The sequence below is a fragment of the Falco cherrug genome, chromosome 8 (genome assembly GCF_023634085.1).
Source record: "Falco cherrug isolate bFalChe1 chromosome 8, bFalChe1.pri, whole genome shotgun sequence".
NCBI lineage: Eukaryota > Metazoa > Chordata > Aves > Falconiformes > Falconidae > Falco > Falco cherrug.
In genome coordinates this window covers 57740555-57756225 of record NC_073704.1, presented here as the reverse complement: position 1 = coordinate 57756225, position 15671 = coordinate 57740555, and the positions used below count along the sequence as shown (strand labels likewise).

The window sequence follows — 15671 nt, the reverse complement described above, 5'->3', positions numbered from 1 at the left end:
TCAGTTGTATGAACTGCCCAGGAGTCAAACAACTCTAATCCTGCCCTGGCAAGAAATCATTCCTGCTACAGAATTAATGCACAGTAGCTTTCCAGAGATGAAGGGTATTGCTACCTGTCATGCTCCTGGCCACAGGCAGCTTTAGGATTAAGTATCCAGTTAAAGAGTAACTTTGGAATCATGCCCATTGCTAGTGATCAGGGCTGGTTGGTTCTATACTGAGAATTTCGTTAAGAACCAGCTTCTCCTTCCAGAACCTGGGGCTCACTTACCCTTCCTTTCTTCTTCTTCTTCTTCAAAGAATTCAGGTAAAGAAAATGCTTCTTTGAGTTGCTGCATTTCCTCCTTCAGTGTGTCCAATACTTCTCCAGACAAGGTGTTTAGAACTGATTTCACCTGGTTAGGGGCAGCACAACCAAAGAGAAAATCATAAATCCAACAAGAAAAAGAAACAGGATGGAAGACGCAGCACTGGTTTACATTGTGTGTAAAAACATCAAAGAACGATGTAATTGGGAAGTGGTATTTTCCTACAGAAAGAAGGAAAGGGAAAAAGACCTAGTTGTGAAGTCCTGTTAGGTAATAATGGATTCTTAAGGAGTTCTTCAATTTTCTTTCATAAAAAAACAAACAGTGAATGACTTGTGAAATTGCATGCTGATCTGCCCTCCTACCTGCCCCAAGGCAGAGACGACAATCTCTGCTGTGCTCACAACACTCTCCTCTTCTGCAGACCCAGGCAGCAAACAAGTGGGTATGAGGACAGAGCAACTCATGAGAAGTTGCTGAAGACATGCAGGAGCGGCGGCTAGCTGGGTATAGAGAATGGCTTTAGGAGCTGACGTGGGACATAACGCTCCCAAGGTAAACACCAGATCATAACGCAGGGGTCAAAGTGAAGTTGTGTTATCAATCACTTTATAGCAAGTTTTGAGCACTTGATTTTACATGTATATACATATATTTCTGATCTTTTTTGCCCTGCTCAGCCAAACTCAAAAAAGAAGGCAAATTGCTCAAGGCCATTACCTTTGATTCACTCTCTCTGGAAAGCATCTCTAAGGCCTCCAGATGCGAAAGACCCTGAAATTCATCAAACAGTAACCCATAATGGGCTTTCTTCTCTGTAGCCATGGTAACCTCAGTAGCTGTCTGCTGCTCTTCTTTCTCCTTTGCCTCTCGTAAGACCTTGAAAAGAAAAACAGAGGGCTCAGGTCAGTGCCAGAAGATACAGTATATGGGAGGAGAAGCTTTTTCATTCAACAGTAAAAACTGTTGCTTAATGACCGGACTGCAAAAGCAGCAAAAAGAAATGAGAGAAACCAATGAGGAGCCGATACAGAACTGCCATACCTGAGATAACGTAGAGTTTCTGTTCATTAGGCCCTTTGTTTTTTTGAACCCAGGGTCTCCCTCAGCTATTACATCCATTGTCTTTTTCCCGATGAATTCCAAGGCATCCAGACCTCCACTGATAACACTTTTCCCCTAGGAATCACGTTTGGATACAGAGAGTGATTAAAACTTGCAGAAGACTATACAATTGAAGAAATTGAGTTGGGGGATTTGAATCAGCAATGTTACAGTACACACTCAGAGAAAAGCCACATTGGTCCTTGCCACCCTAAAATTCAACCCTAATCACCACAATGAGAGCAGGACGACAACGTAACAGCCACAACACACTATCATCCAACAGTTTAATATAGTACTCTGGCTACTGCAGTAATCTGATGAGAAATATTTTTTCATTTTGTGAACAAGCTGGTTCTCAGCACATTAAAATATTCAGTTCTCATCCTTCAACCAAAAAACACTAGACCTGTGGGTTTTGGTTGCTGACTCTCATTCAAGCCTTAATAGCAGAAGCAAGCTTTCCATCAGCGGCTTTTTCAGATTCATGGGCAAATTGACAAGACAGCAGATCACAAAAGCACAGTTTCTAAGGGTAATGGGTTCCTTTGAAGTGCATTTCTCATGGTCACAGGAGCAAGCTGATTTCCAAGTAATTTGGGCTAGTTTCACAGAAGTTTTTGAAGAGAATGGATTTCATCTCTAGACAGTTCTGTGCAAATCAGTAGAAATATTCCAGGAGTGAGTCTGACCCAGCATTTACCTGAATACTCTAAAGGAAGGGAGCAGGGATAACAGAGTACAGATGTGACACGCACAAACCACACAGTCCACTTTTTGTTATGCATGTATCAACACTGAGTACAGAACTATCAAAATTCAAGACATCTTACACATTAAATGCCAGTTAGAAGCAAGGCACAGGATAAAGGTTGTCTGAAGGTTGAAACCGTTTCTCACCATTCAGCCCACAAAAGTCAAAATTAAAAAAGTTTCCTCTTACAATGTTTTAGATGAAAGGCAAAAACCCCAACGCTCTCTTAAACGCATTTTCTCTTGCATTCCCAACTCACTCACTGTGCTTTGGACAGCAGTAGAGATGGTTGATAAAACTCCAAGAGCCCCAGCAATAGGAAAGGAACTGCCGTCATCAACCGCATCTGTGCTGCCAGCACCAGGATTCTCGCTTCCTGCATTAGAAGGCAGAAAATTAAGTTCCTTGCTCCCAAAAAAAGATCCTGTCAGCTGCAGAGTGCAGAAAATCAACAAACACCGAGTGTCAGCCAGGAGCAGGGCTAGAATTGGGATTATTTTCCTACCTACTTTTCAGAACCAACAGAAGTAAGCAATAGAGTATTATTTTAGCACAGAGATGTCTACCTCAATATACATGACGCCGAGAAGGTGGTATTATTTTGCAGCTAATTACATTATGAGAAATGTTTTGGTGTTTTTCTTACGCAGTAAAAACTGACCTCTTGTAGCATCTCTGGCCTCTGAAGAGATTTCACTAGGACTGGGGATCCCAAGGGTTGTTTCTGCTTTTTCTATGACATTTGAAATACCTTGACCTAGAGAAGACAGCAGTATTACTTTAACCGTGACATATAACAGAAATCAGAACAGAACAGGATTAGGGCTGCATTATTTTTTTAATTATTATTCTGGATTCCTCCTTTCAAGACAGTTTGCCCACCACTAAAACCTACCACTACCCAGCTTGCTTACCAATATAATGAACTCAGGTTTCATCTCAGCTTTTAAATCAAGCTGTAAACACCAGCTGAATACCGTTTAAAATACAGGCTTAAAATTATGTAAACAACTTAAAAACTTGAAAGTAATTTTGGCTGAGCATATCTCCTTAATCTCACTGTACCTTTCGGTACAAGTTTTCCCTGTTACTTGAACAATTCTCTTGACATTTTTCCAATAATTGCTGCTATAACAGAAATCTCCTTCTCTAGAAACAAGCTCAAAAGCAGTAGCTTGACACATGAAGCATGGTTAAAATATTTATCAAACACCAGAAAGAGCCTTACCTACAGTAGCTACAGTAGCAGAGGCAGTTGACAGAAGAGATTTCCCCCAGCTTCCCCAGTACCCCCATCCTGTCTGAACTGCAGCAGGAGAATCTGAGACCTTTAATGAAGAAAAGCAGAAGAGAGAGATGGAGATATTGTGGTGAGGAGAGGAACACAAGCAGTCTGTGATGTGTAACTTTTGCGCAGCTTTTTCTTTTCAGACAAACAGCAATGTGAATTTTCAGAAAAGGATTGGGGCTTATGCTCAGAAAGCTTCTGTGCTCAAAGTCATGAAACGTGCAGTCACATTATTCAGTGGGCACAGGAACATACCATGAGGCTTTCAGCTGCGGGCTCTTCTGTGGCAGCAGGCTGGCTTGGGGGTTTGAGTTCAGGTCTTTTCCGAGTCATAGGCACAGGCTCAAGCTCTTGCTCTTCAGTGCTGTCAGTGCAGCCAAGTTCCTCTGCTTTCTGTTCATTTTCATCTTTGTAAGAGGTTTCTTCTTTCAGATTTTCACCACTGTCTTTCTCAGACATGACTATGAACATCCATAGAAAGAAAGCAGATAAAATAATCACTTCCTTGTACACTTTGACATTAGTTCAAACGCATCACATTTGTGTTTTAAATAATTAAACACAACTAAGACAGAAATCCCTTCATGTTACCACAGCGCATGAACAGATTAAGTTTTTAAGCAAGTGTGTGCACCAAATTACATCTGCCTGGATGAAATGTCACACTTGAAAGTTTAAAGTCCCATAGAAACATGTGGCTTTAACACCCTCTCCACAGGAAAGAAAAAGGTTGCTAACTCTGAAACACAAATGAAAGGTTCAAAAGGTCCTCAGATAATTACATCCATGACTTGCTTCACACACAAAAAAAAAACCACCAACAAAAAAACAACCACCAAAAAAACCCGAACACAAACCCCAAAACTGATCAGGATGGCTGCTTTGAAGGGTGTCAGATATGAATTGGGAAAGCTGGGCAGGTAGGGAGGCAGCAGCTAGTTCATTTCTGTATTTAGGGCTGAGCTTCACCAGGGCATTAACAGCACCCAGAACGTGAAACACACTCCGGCTGCCACCGCACCCGGCCCCCACATCACACCTCGGGGACGAGGGTGCCCGCGAACAGGCTGCCATGCTGCGGCCTGCTCATGGGGCAGAGGTTCCGTGCCTCCTGGCTTTGCTGGCAGCGCTTCAGCAGCTGTGGGACAGCACGTTGAAGGCAGCAGCAGGCAGGGCCTGGCAGCAGCAGCTGGCAGGGCCAGGCCGGGCCCCCCCCAGCCCCCCGGTCCGTGCTGGCACGAAGCTGCGCTCCCTGAGAGGCCCCCACCGAAGCAGTCAGGGCAGCTGCCCCCGCCACCGCCTTCGGTGGGCTTGCAGCGGAGGAGAGGGGCAGCACTACGGCAAGGGCAGCTCCGGGTGACGGGCTGGGCTCCCCCACGCCCCCGGGCCCCCGCAGCACCCCCGGGCCCAGCCGGCCACGAAGTCATCCCAGAGGGGCCACCACCCTGTGCCCCCAGCCCTGCGGCCTCCCTGCGCCTCTGCTTCCCCGGAGACCCCCAGGGTCTCGTAACCACCATGTGGGGCTGCCTGACACCCAGGGGACCCCCAGGTTCCCTAGAGCTCCCCGCGCCACTCCTGCCCCGTAAGGGGACCCCCAGGTGTCCATAACCCCCCCATAGCAGCGCCTGCCCCATGGGCACCCCCAAGTGCCTCAAAGCCCCCGTGCCCTTGGGACTCCCTGTCCCACAGAAGGCCCCTTCGGCCCCCCCGTACCCCCAGCCCTCCGGAGGCCCGCTCCGTGGCCCCGGTGCCGGCCCCGCCTCACCCGCCAGCCCGGGCCGCCCCTCCAGCTCCGCACACCCCGCGCCGGGCGGACCGGGACCACCGAGGCGAGGCGCAGAGCGGCACCTGCCGGCTGACCCCGGAAGTGCGGCCCAGCCCGGAAGGGCGCGCGGGGAAGCACGTCCGGGCGGCGGGGCCGGCGGCGGCAGAGGTGTGCGGCGGGCCGGGGCGCGGGGCCGCGGGGCGGGCGGGGCGGGGCGGGCTCGGCCACCCTCCTCCCGGGGCGGGCGGCGGGCCGCTGCCTCGCTGCGCGACGCCAGGTTTTACCTGGCGGCGTCCGGAATCGGGGGAAACGGCGCAGCGGCGCGCAGGCCCTCCGCACCCACCCCGCTGCTGAGGGAGAGCTCGGGGGCCTGCGTCGCTGTTTTGGCATGGGAATGGGGGGAGGGGGGCAGGCTTCTGGCGTGACGTCAGGCCCGCGTGACGTCAGGCCCGCGTGACGTCAGGCGACGTGGCCTGGGCTCCCTCGGCTGCAATGGGGAGTGTGTTTCCCCTGTAGAGTTTTATGCCTGATCGTTTTCAGCTGACAGAGGGAAAACGCTTGGGGGTGTGTGCAGTGTCAGGCAGCCGCGGGGCCGCGTCCACGGCGGGACACCGGGTCCTGTGCGGCAGCGAGGTCGACTCTCCTCTCCTGCAGATTTTCTCCTTACGTAGGTTTCTGGCCTGTGGGTGCAGCTGCACCCCCACGGAGCCTTCACGGGTGCCGGCTGAAGGTGAGCCCTCCCTGCGGCCTCCCGCGCTGGGAACCCCGGTAATGGCTCTCATCCAGACCACACCATCTATTTTCATAAACTTCCCGGGAGTTAATGTCTGCAGGTCTCTGCCAAATGCGGTTTCCTGATTGGAAAGAGGGTCATGGGGCCCTCGCAGGATGGTCACGGCGGCCTTATTTCTTAAAGACACCACCCTGCAAGTAGGAGGGACACGTGCTCTGTGCAGAAGTGATCCATTTAGTGTGCATTAGTACCAATTAGCTTGTTGTAACTGCCAAAACAGATTGCCGTGTTGTGTGCCAGAAGTGAGAGGAGTCTGTGGTTTTTCAGGTGTGTCTCGGTTTATTACTTCACATTTCTACAGGTATGAAATGATGTTATAAGCAGTGAATGTAAAACCATATATCCTGCAACCTCTTGGGCCCCAGTTTTGCAGTGCCTTATAAATGTTGTAATTTTAAGTACTATCAGTACTTCCATTGACCTCAGTGGGGCTACTTATAATGCTCTTGAGTTAAACACAAATAGACTTCTTTAGGATAAGAGCCAAAGATGACTCATACAAGCGTATGCCTCACGGATTTTTATCTTTCCACTGCTGTTTGTTGTTACAACTTACGGCTTAATAAAGGTTAAATATGTTGAGCTCAACTTCAGGTTCAGTTGTAAAAAAGCCAGTTTTATTCTGCACATTTCATCTTGCTTGGGCTTAATGCTTTCTTGAGTAATTGTGGTGTTGGCACTGTTCATGCTTTATCCTTTTTGGATCCTTTATCAGTTCCAGCAGCTGTTTTGCATAAGTGTGATAGTTGAAGAATATGAATTTCACAAATCATTTTATTTTTCCCAGCACTCGGCAGTGAGAGACCATTGTCTGCTTAGCAATAATGGCTTTTCCAAAAGTGAAATGTGACAAACAATTCCTAATAAATCAGACCTCGAAGGGTTTAATAGTAAAATTCAATGACCCATCACCAATGTTTTATACATTATGCAAGCTCAGTGCAAATACAGTGGAGAGCATATGCAATTACTGAAGATAATTATCTTATTCTTATGAGGGGAAATGTTGCAGAGTATTTCTTGTGTTAAATAATTGACTGAGGTTCCTAATGTCATTTTAGGAGGAGTGTCACAGACACTTGGAAATCTAACAATTTAAATTTAATAATTCAAAATGACAATAACACAGGCAAAGTACAGGAGGTACTGGAATTATTCTCTAATAAATCTATAAACATTATTAGTTGGTAGGTTATTGGTTTAGATGACTGTAAGTTATTCTGTGTGTTTGATTTGATACTGAAGATGAGGGTTTGTCTTCACTGCAGAGCTATCATCAGCTGTAACCGCATCAGATGCTGTCAAGTCAAGCCCCAGTGCATGCAAAAGCCATTAAGTGCAGTGGCATGTTTAACCGAAGGCAGCTGGGTTGTGGAGGGAAGTGTTCTGAAGATCTGCAACCATAGTGCCTCACTTGCTAGTGCAAGCTGTGACAGACTCTCAAACGGCAGCTCCAGCAATCCAAATGTCAGTGGTCCACCGACTACCAATAACCCTCAGCCTGTCTTTAAGAAGTCTGCACAAAGTTGCCAAAGTAAGCAGGTCAGTTGTCAGCAGCCTTCTGAAGGCTCTGAAACACTCTGAAAATCCTAGGGGTCTAAAAAAGGAAAGTTAAAACCACTCCTTCAAACAGAGAAATAGTTGTTGATCAGCAGCAACCTTAGTATTGGGGTTTTTTCAGACCTGTGCAGTTGATGTGGCTGGGATGCTCTTCACCTGAGGCAGCAAGACTCAGTAACACTTTCCCTGAAATATAACTGGTGGAGAACAGGAAGGAAAGAAGCCTTGGTACCATTTTTAACCATTTAGCTGTGGGAAAGTTGCTTCTTCAGCACAACAGTAGAACCGAGGCTTCAGTGTTGGTCTTCCTGTAAATGAATGGAGAAGAGGCACGGTAGAAAGAGTGGGGCCCAGGAAAAAGAAAAAAAGAAAAAAAAGGGCAGATGAAGGGATTGCTGTTTACAGAGAAACAAGTGGAAGGCCTGTTTTCCAGTTTCTCTTGCAGGATTCAGTGGATGAGTTGGTTAGTCAAGCTTGAAGGAGAGTTGGACACAGCTGTCGTCTTTGCCTTCTTTGTTAAACTGGTTTTGGCAATAGCCGCAACAGAAGTGGGTCGGATAACACATTTCTCATCAGATGTCAGGTCTGGAGTCTGATTTGACCTTCAACAAATAAACTTTAGCTGAAAAAATTCCTAGTCTGGGAAGTGTGTTATCAGCACTTTTTCCCATTCTTGAATATACTCGATTTTTCTCTGCTGAAAAGACAATTAATACAAATAATCTGTATTTATTTATATGACATTGTTTTTCATAAGTGATAGGATTTCTGTCTGCTTTAGGCAATATTAACTAGTCAGTCTGGAAGGATGAGAAGTGTCTGCATTATTTCTTAAGAAACTGTATTCCTTTGTATTGCGATATTTATGAATTCAACTCCACTAGCATTTGCTATTGGTAGAAGAAAAGATGATAAATTTGAAGTCACACAGTCAATGAGATGAAGTGAGATATTCTTTAAGATAACATTTTGGCTTGTGGCTTCTGTACTTCATAAATTGTTTTTTAGGGCTCTGGAGCAGTCTAGATGGAATCATAACTTCAGAGAATGCATATTGGATTAGAAATTTTCTTGAATCAGGCTTCCAGGAAAATTGATTACAGATTTCCTCTTATCAGTGTCATTTCATTGTGTTACAAGTTGGTTTTATTCTGGCTTTTAGAAAAGGAAAATCCTTGTGTGCAGACAATATAAAATTAAAGGCGGTATTGTGATGTCTTAAAAAATCTTTTGTGCACATTAATTTGAAGAGTATGGATTCTGTCCCTAGGCAAAACAATTTTTCTAATCGCTCTGAAGTATGGGGCAGCATTTGGGTAGGGAAGATGATAAGCAAGATATGACTGCTGAGATGTAGCAGCATAAAATAAAAGATTTTAAACAGGATCTTGCTTAAAACAAGCAAGAAAGAAGGAGGCAGAGTTAGAAAATACAGCATCAGCAGCAAGAGAGACTGCAAAAAAGGAAGTATGTTTAGACATCGGTATCCCGATATTCCGAAAGGGGCTTCCTCTCTGTGGCTGTAGATAACTGCCAAGAGAGTTTTTCCCAACACAAGAAATTATAAGCATATTATGTAGTATTCAGACATCTGACGCTGAGTGTGCCTCTACAATCAAGTAAGTAGATGTATAAATACTAAAAATCAGGGGAGTATGTGCACTTTGGTTTTGCTCTAGGTGCTAAATGAAAGACTGGCTTTAGAAAACCAGGGCTTAAAAGCACTTTGATATTGGTGGAGAGGGAGGCAGAAATTATATCCTCTTTCTTGCTTTTCTTCCTCTATTAAGAAAACACTTTTTCTCTGTTAACAAATGTAAAATCCACTTTCTGACCCTAAAGATAGTTACGCGTTGCAAGTAGTCTGAACAATTTGTTCTTTTTTTAAACATTTTTCTCCTTAATGATTATTATTCCTGAGATTATTTATTTGGATGGGAAGATGAACGTTTAGAGGACTGAAGGGTGTGCTAATGCCTTCTTACCCTCATTTCATTACTGTTTTATGAGCAGAGCTCTGATTTGGAACCTCTCAGCTGACAGTTTATATTATGCTAATCGAAATCTGTTTACTGGAAATGAAACTTGAATATGCCATAAGCCTGCTATCATTAATAAACTTAAATTTTTTTTTTTTTTTTTTTTTTTGTTTCAGTTGGATTTCCAGTTTCCACTTCTAATATTGATGGTCTTGAAAGTGCATTTGGATCCAGGACATTTTCTATCATTGAACAAATCAAGAGCCTCCTCTCCTATCTCAGAGCAATACAGCTTAATATCATATGACCTCATTTCTCCATATTACATGAAAAAAGAATTATCTGTAGCTTTCCATGAAGCTCAGCTATTGCCTGTTAATTTTGACTGTTAGTACTGATTTTTCAATTGGATTTACACTGAAAAATGTAGCTTTTAACAGGACAGTTGCTTTTGGGTCTTTCAATGCATCACTTCATACAGTGTCTCAAGCTTTAGTAAGTTCTCCAGCACACCATGATATCATAGCCAAAGAAGGGACCAGTATTTTAATTGAATGTAAACTGAACATCAGCCAGTATGAATATATTCTTTGGTATAACTCCAGAGGACACCTGCTTGAACAGAAGGATGAAGGTGAGCTTTCCAGCTGTTTCCTATCCTTCAGGACTCTCCTTTTACACAGTAACTGAAACCTTCGGGAGTTTATTATTATTTTCTCTTCCTATCCTCCATTTACAGTTGGGACATAAGGAGAGGGCAAGACAAAGCCCTTTGCCCTCTGGCATGTTGTACGTGAATTATACCTGAGTTGCTCTGTCCTAGCCCGTTCATGCTGCGGTAGTGCCCCACGGAATCATTTCCTTAAGAGTCATCACAGCATTCAATACAGAATAAATGAGTCTTCATCCTACCAAATACTAACATGTTTTTATTTATTATTTTTGCTCTGGTTTATATTGTATTTTTCCAAACACATGAATTAAACACAGTTCTCCACAACTTGTGACCTTTTCCAGCTGGCAATCAGCGCTTTAATTTTGTTACAGGATTTTTTTAAGCATGGGGTGACTTATTACATTTATTTTCTGGTTTATGCGCCAGTGAGACAGTGGAAACTAACGCAATTTGTGATGGCCGATGATGAAATACATGCTATTTAACCCTTTTGTATAGGGGGAGAATATTTTTTCCTAGCCATTGGCTCTAATAGTTCTGTCCCTGTAGTTTTTAATTTTCAAAAAATAATGTCTTTTAGAGATACATGTGGTTTTCTCTACTCTATTAGTATTAATGAAGGTCATCGAACTAATTGATAGGATCTTCTCGGAGGCCATCTTTCTGGCCTGCAGTATTCAGTAACCTCTTTGTAGTTATAATGCCATCTGGAGATTAGTTCAAAGTAGAGTAATTAGAAGAATGAGTTATGAAAACAGTTTTCCCCCTAAGTTATTAATGCATAGGAAATACTGTATAAAGCTAGCTTCTTTATTGATTTCTTTTTACGTGGGTTTTGTATATCAGCACTGCATGCTCAGCAGAAAACTGTCTCAGGAAAATCCTGGGTTCTTTTGCCAGCCGAGCCATTTACAGACTGATCTTTTCCATGGGTCACTTGACTTTTGACTCTGAACATATGGAAAATTAGGCTTTATAGAGGACAGTCTTTCAAGATAGCATTACACAGTTGGTGAGGAGCACTAGTTAAGAATTAGGTTCCCTGTCAGAAAGAGCTAGCAGTCCAAAAGCACACAAGAAAGTGCAGAGAGAAAGGAGAAAAAGCACAGTAGCAAGCCTGCAGAATAATTTACCATTAAGCAGAAGGATTGGTAACTGGATTATGGTGCTCTGTATCACAAGCATGAAAAGGAAATTTCCATCCTTGGTGTTCTGTTTGTATTATGCTAGAAATGGACTGCTTACTTCCCAGTTCTGTCTCCTGTTGATGGAGCAAACAGTGCATGTCTAGTTTACGTAGTGTTTCTTGTTTCATTAGCTCAGTTTTTTTCTTTTGAATCTCCAGGTGGCCGGTGGAGGATTGCTGATAATTCCCTTAACATCACAAAGGTCAACTTTGCTGATCGGGGGCGATACACGTGTGCAGGTGTTAATCGTAATGACACCTTGTATTACACAGTCACCCTGAGGGTTACCTTCACCTCAGGAGACATGAGTATCTACTATATGATTGTGTGCCTCGTTGCCTTTGCTATAACCCTCATTCTGAACATAACCCGTCTGTGCATGATGAGCAGTCACCTCCGCAAAACCGAGAAGGCTATCAATGAGTTCTTCAGGACGGAAGGGGCTGAGAAGCTTCAGAAGGCTTTTGAGATAGCCAAGCGTATCCCTATCATTACATCTGCCAAAACACTAGAGCTGGCCAAAGTCACTCAGTTTAAGACCATGGAGTTTGCTCGGTACATTGAAGAGCTTGCCAGAAGCATTCCCCTTCCACCTCTGATCCTTAACTGCAGGGCGTTCATGGAGGAGATCTTTGAGGCCGTGCGAGTTGACGATCCCGATGAAGTTGGTGAGGAGGAAAAACAGACCCAAGCCTGTGGTACCCAAGCTGCAATATACCCCGTCAACCCAGAGATCAAGCGCAGCGATTCACCAGCCGGGGATTCAGACGATGGGTCCATGAATGAGCAAGGTCAAGAGATAGCCGTTCAGGTGTCCATTCACCCACAGTCAGAAGTGCAGAGCATTGACACTGTTTCTCACGACAGCTGCCAGTTTGCGCCTTCTGAGGAGGGCACCTGCTGAGGCCAGTAATACGCTGCTGTGGAGAGAGCACAGGTGACCCTGGGATGCTGCCATAAGCGGTCCACAAACAAGCTGCCTCAGTACCATATGCACAAGAGTTTTCCAAATCGTAAGGTGCCAGAACTGCTACTGAAATCTGTATTTTCTGTCAGTGTTGAGCTAACAATTTCAAGTCTGTTAGAGGAGGCCATTTGGAATATTGTGCAGTGGCTTTTCTTTTTAAAGCAAGCTTACTATACTTAAAATATTTACAAAACAGGAATTCTTTGCCCTTGGCTCCTTGGTAGCTTCTAATACTTTTGGTCTGTATTAGAAGTGGCCAAGCTGAGCAGTACAACTTGCAATAAAATCTTTTCCTTTGTGAACCCTTTTCTTCCTTCACAAAGTGGAGCTGGAATTCCTTTGAGTCAGTGTTGTCCTGATGAATTTTGTGTGCTCTTTTTGAATTGCCTTTTGCTGTGTGTAGCCCATCAGAACCATGGTGAGCTTGTACAAATCTGTTTTGTGTCGTGTGCTTCTGTGTTGCTATCAAAATGTACTGTACTTAGAAAAAGAATAGTACCACGATCTGCTGCTGGATTAAACAAATTGTAGTTTCAAAGCAGCTTAGAGAAGAACCAGGGGGTCTCAGTTTTCGGTGCGTCTGCAGCAAACTTGTGCAGCATACTCTAGCGTGTGGAGGGCAAATTATTACGAAGCTTGTTGCTTAAACTTGGTGCTGATTGCCAAAGCGCCTTACAGAATGGAGCAGTAACAGCACTGCCAGCATTGTCTGTCTTCTGACTTTGCTGATTTCACTCACTAGAAAATCCAAAGTTTTATATTGTGTTTGACATTGTTGTGAGAAAAGAGTGACAGTAATTACGTTGTGGCATAATTTAAAAATGAATTAATCTACAGATCAGGTGTCTCAATTCTTTCTGAACAGCATTATAATAAAGGTAGTAAGAAGTAGCGATGCTCACATTGCTCTGGGTAGCACTTTCAGAAAGCAGTGGAAGAAGCTGGTTAGCAGAGGGGGCTGGCTGAGCTATTTGCCAGCCACTGTTTGCAAGAGTGGAGTAACTCACTGAACATTCCCTGGCTAATCCACTGAAGAGGGGTAGCAGAGAGAGCGAGTGGTGCGGGTGTTGACATGTACACACATAAGTCCTTCACCAAGGATCTCCCACATGGCGTCCTCAGCTGTAGAGATCCAGCCTCCAGGAATCGGAGTGCAGACAAGAATCTAGTTTCTTCTTTCACTCTTTGGTGCTGATTTTTTTTCTCCTTAACGTTTGTAAGTTGTATCACTTAAATAGCATTTTATATCCTGTTGAGATTTAGTAGATGTAAGGCTTGTAAGCACTCCACAAATTAATTTCTTACAACTACTGGAAGCATATTGCCATATAATTTTAACAACTTGGCAACAGGAGCACCATTTAATTTCCCACAACTCTTTTTCCTTTCCTTATTATTACAGAAATGTCAGTTGAACAAGTGATTCTGGATGGCTGCTCAGGATTCTTAAGAGGATTTGACATTACATTTACATGAGTAGGGATAGAAAACAAGCAGGCACAGTGGTAATAACAGGGTGGGGTCGTCTGTTGTAATGCATGCTCGTAACAAAGGATCTGAACAAATTATATTTATCGTATCATATCAGAGACGGGGAAACTAAAGCATCTATTACCATTTTAAACTGCCTTCTGGGGAAAGTTCTGCAGTCAGCTACCAGTAAATGCACCCTAGTTGGCTTTGGTGTGTCGGCTAAGAGTGATATTTGTCAGGAAGGAAGAAGATTGCTAGCCTTGGTTATAGTAGCATTCCCACCAGCTTGGTACCATTTCCAAGACCGTAGCAAATTTTAACTGCTTCAGGGGAATAAAGTCTTCTGTAGACACAGGAGCTACTGCCCTCAACAGTAACTTCTTTTTTGTTTCCATAGTTTGATGGCACTTTATGTCCAGGTGAAAAGTTTGTATAGTTTTGTGTTACCTGTCTGCTTTCTTCAAGTTTTTAGAGGTGATCAGTGTTGAAAGATACTCTTGTAGATAAACACCTAGTTCTCTTAGAAGCCCCGCTAAGATGCTGCTGGCTTCACTTCTGTACTACAGCCAGCTCTGCAGGTTTGTTGCATATGCATGAGTGGAGATTTGGGGGTTTGCACCCTTTTGGATGTCCTGGTTGAAAGAGGTGAAGGCTACAAGACAGAATGATCTGATTTAATCTTTGTGCCACAGGCCATCAGGAATGTACCTGCACCTGCCTTTTTTCCCCGTAAACAGCTCTCCTTGCTTCTGTGAAACTACTGCATTATATGCAGCAGTAGCATCTTGGACATTTTGCCCCTGACTACACACACAATGTGGAGATGCAGCCACAAAATCAAAGTTCCATTTAGTTGCTTCCTAAGAAGCAGTTACGCAATCGTGATTGAGAGATGGCTCATCAGAAGTGGCAGCTTACAGGCAGCAGAGTGACAGTAGGGGTGTGTCAGGTGGGTGTTAGGAGAGCAGTTTCTAGATGAATTCAATCTGTTCTTTGATTTTTATACTTTATTTACATAGCTCCAAGTCCTTACTAAGCACAGTTACTCGGTGTCTTCGTGTGTACTGTTGCTGGTGGAAAGCATGATCATGCGTAAAGGTCCTCAGAAATGCGGTGGCAATGTCAATTGCTGGATAGTAAAGCTAAGAGTTTTCCTGAGTTATTACAGTATTTTGTTTACTAAATTAATTTCATTCCCGGGAAGGAGGCTGTTTTGTAAGGATTTCAGTAAATCGGGAGTACTTATTAAATGTAGAAACAGATCCTACTCCCACTGAATTAAATTAGAGCAGATTTGAAGCTCAAGTGTATTTTACAAACAATATTACAGGATTATTATGCATCTGAAAGCAAGGATGATGGTGACGTTATACAGTAAATGTAATTTCCAGAGAATGAAACTTACACTCGTTTCCAAACTTGTAGAACTATTCTTGTTATCCTGAGTAGATGTGTGCACTAAAATTTGTTTGATGCATCTAATTGAACATTAACTTTGAAAGATTATGTAAACATCTGTGTTTCTCTCTTAACCTTTTTGTAGGACAAGGAGAGTCTACAGTGGTTTCCTTGCTTTAAACTAAATTTCTTGACAATCACAAGGCTATTTTATCTCTTCTTTGTGACTTATTTTTATTTTAAATAAAGGAATAATGTTAAATCTATTTGTTACCCAAGAGTATCTAAAACTAACTTTGTAGTGGTTATTTGTATTACCTGGATTGTAATGTAACTGTTTAATGTAGCCACGTAGGATTTCATACTTTCGTAAAATGAATTGGTAGATTTGCAAAATAAATTGAAAACAAAAGCCTGA

At 43.5% G+C, this 15671-nt stretch overlaps 2 protein-coding genes across 11 annotated transcripts in view; one reads left to right on the top strand and one right to left on the bottom strand.

Moving 5' to 3' along the window:
• The window catches only part of FAM114A2 (family with sequence similarity 114 member A2), an 18394-nt gene extending 12769 nt beyond the window's left edge, over positions 1-5625 (bottom strand). For 2 of the 6 annotated variants that reach the window (XR_008733505.1, XM_055718169.1), the window contains exons 1-8: positions 5505-5625; positions 3711-3916; positions 3396-3495; positions 2829-2924; positions 2431-2543; positions 1354-1488; positions 1030-1188; positions 273-396 (exon numbers count right to left, since the gene is read on the bottom strand). Coding sequence is in view for 3 of the 6 variants with exons in the window: in XM_055718169.1 (XP_055574144.1) it covers positions 273-396; positions 1030-1188; positions 1354-1488; positions 2431-2543; positions 2829-2924; positions 3396-3495; positions 3711-3916; positions 5505-5610 (1039 nt within the window). In the remaining 3 variants the exon portion in view is untranslated. Of the gene's footprint in view, positions 1-272; positions 397-1029; positions 1189-1353; positions 1489-2430; positions 2544-2828; positions 2925-3395; positions 3496-3710; positions 3917-5168; positions 5189-5220; positions 5354-5504 lie in introns of those variants that run through there. The other 4 variants (XM_055718171.1, XM_055718170.1, XR_008733507.1 and 1 more) reach the window with 3 other exon arrangements.
• MFAP3 (microfibril associated protein 3) lies at positions 5323-15671 on the top strand. Of its 5 annotated transcripts, none has more exons than XM_055718172.1 (3): positions 5323-5388; positions 9729-10186; positions 11574-15671. In XM_055718172.1, the coding sequence occupies exons 2-3, from the start codon at positions 9907-9909 to the stop codon at positions 12317-12319; spliced, it is 1026 nt and encodes a 341-aa protein (XP_055574147.1). In that variant the 5' UTR covers positions 5323-5388; positions 9729-9906; the 3' UTR covers positions 12320-15671. The 5 variants fall into 5 exon arrangements, with proteins under 5 accessions (XP_055574147.1, XP_027663077.1, XP_005440640.1 ...); XM_027807276.2 differs by lacking the exon at positions 5323-5388 and adding an exon at positions 5745-5950; XM_005440583.4 differs by lacking the exon at positions 5323-5388 and adding an exon at positions 5745-5988.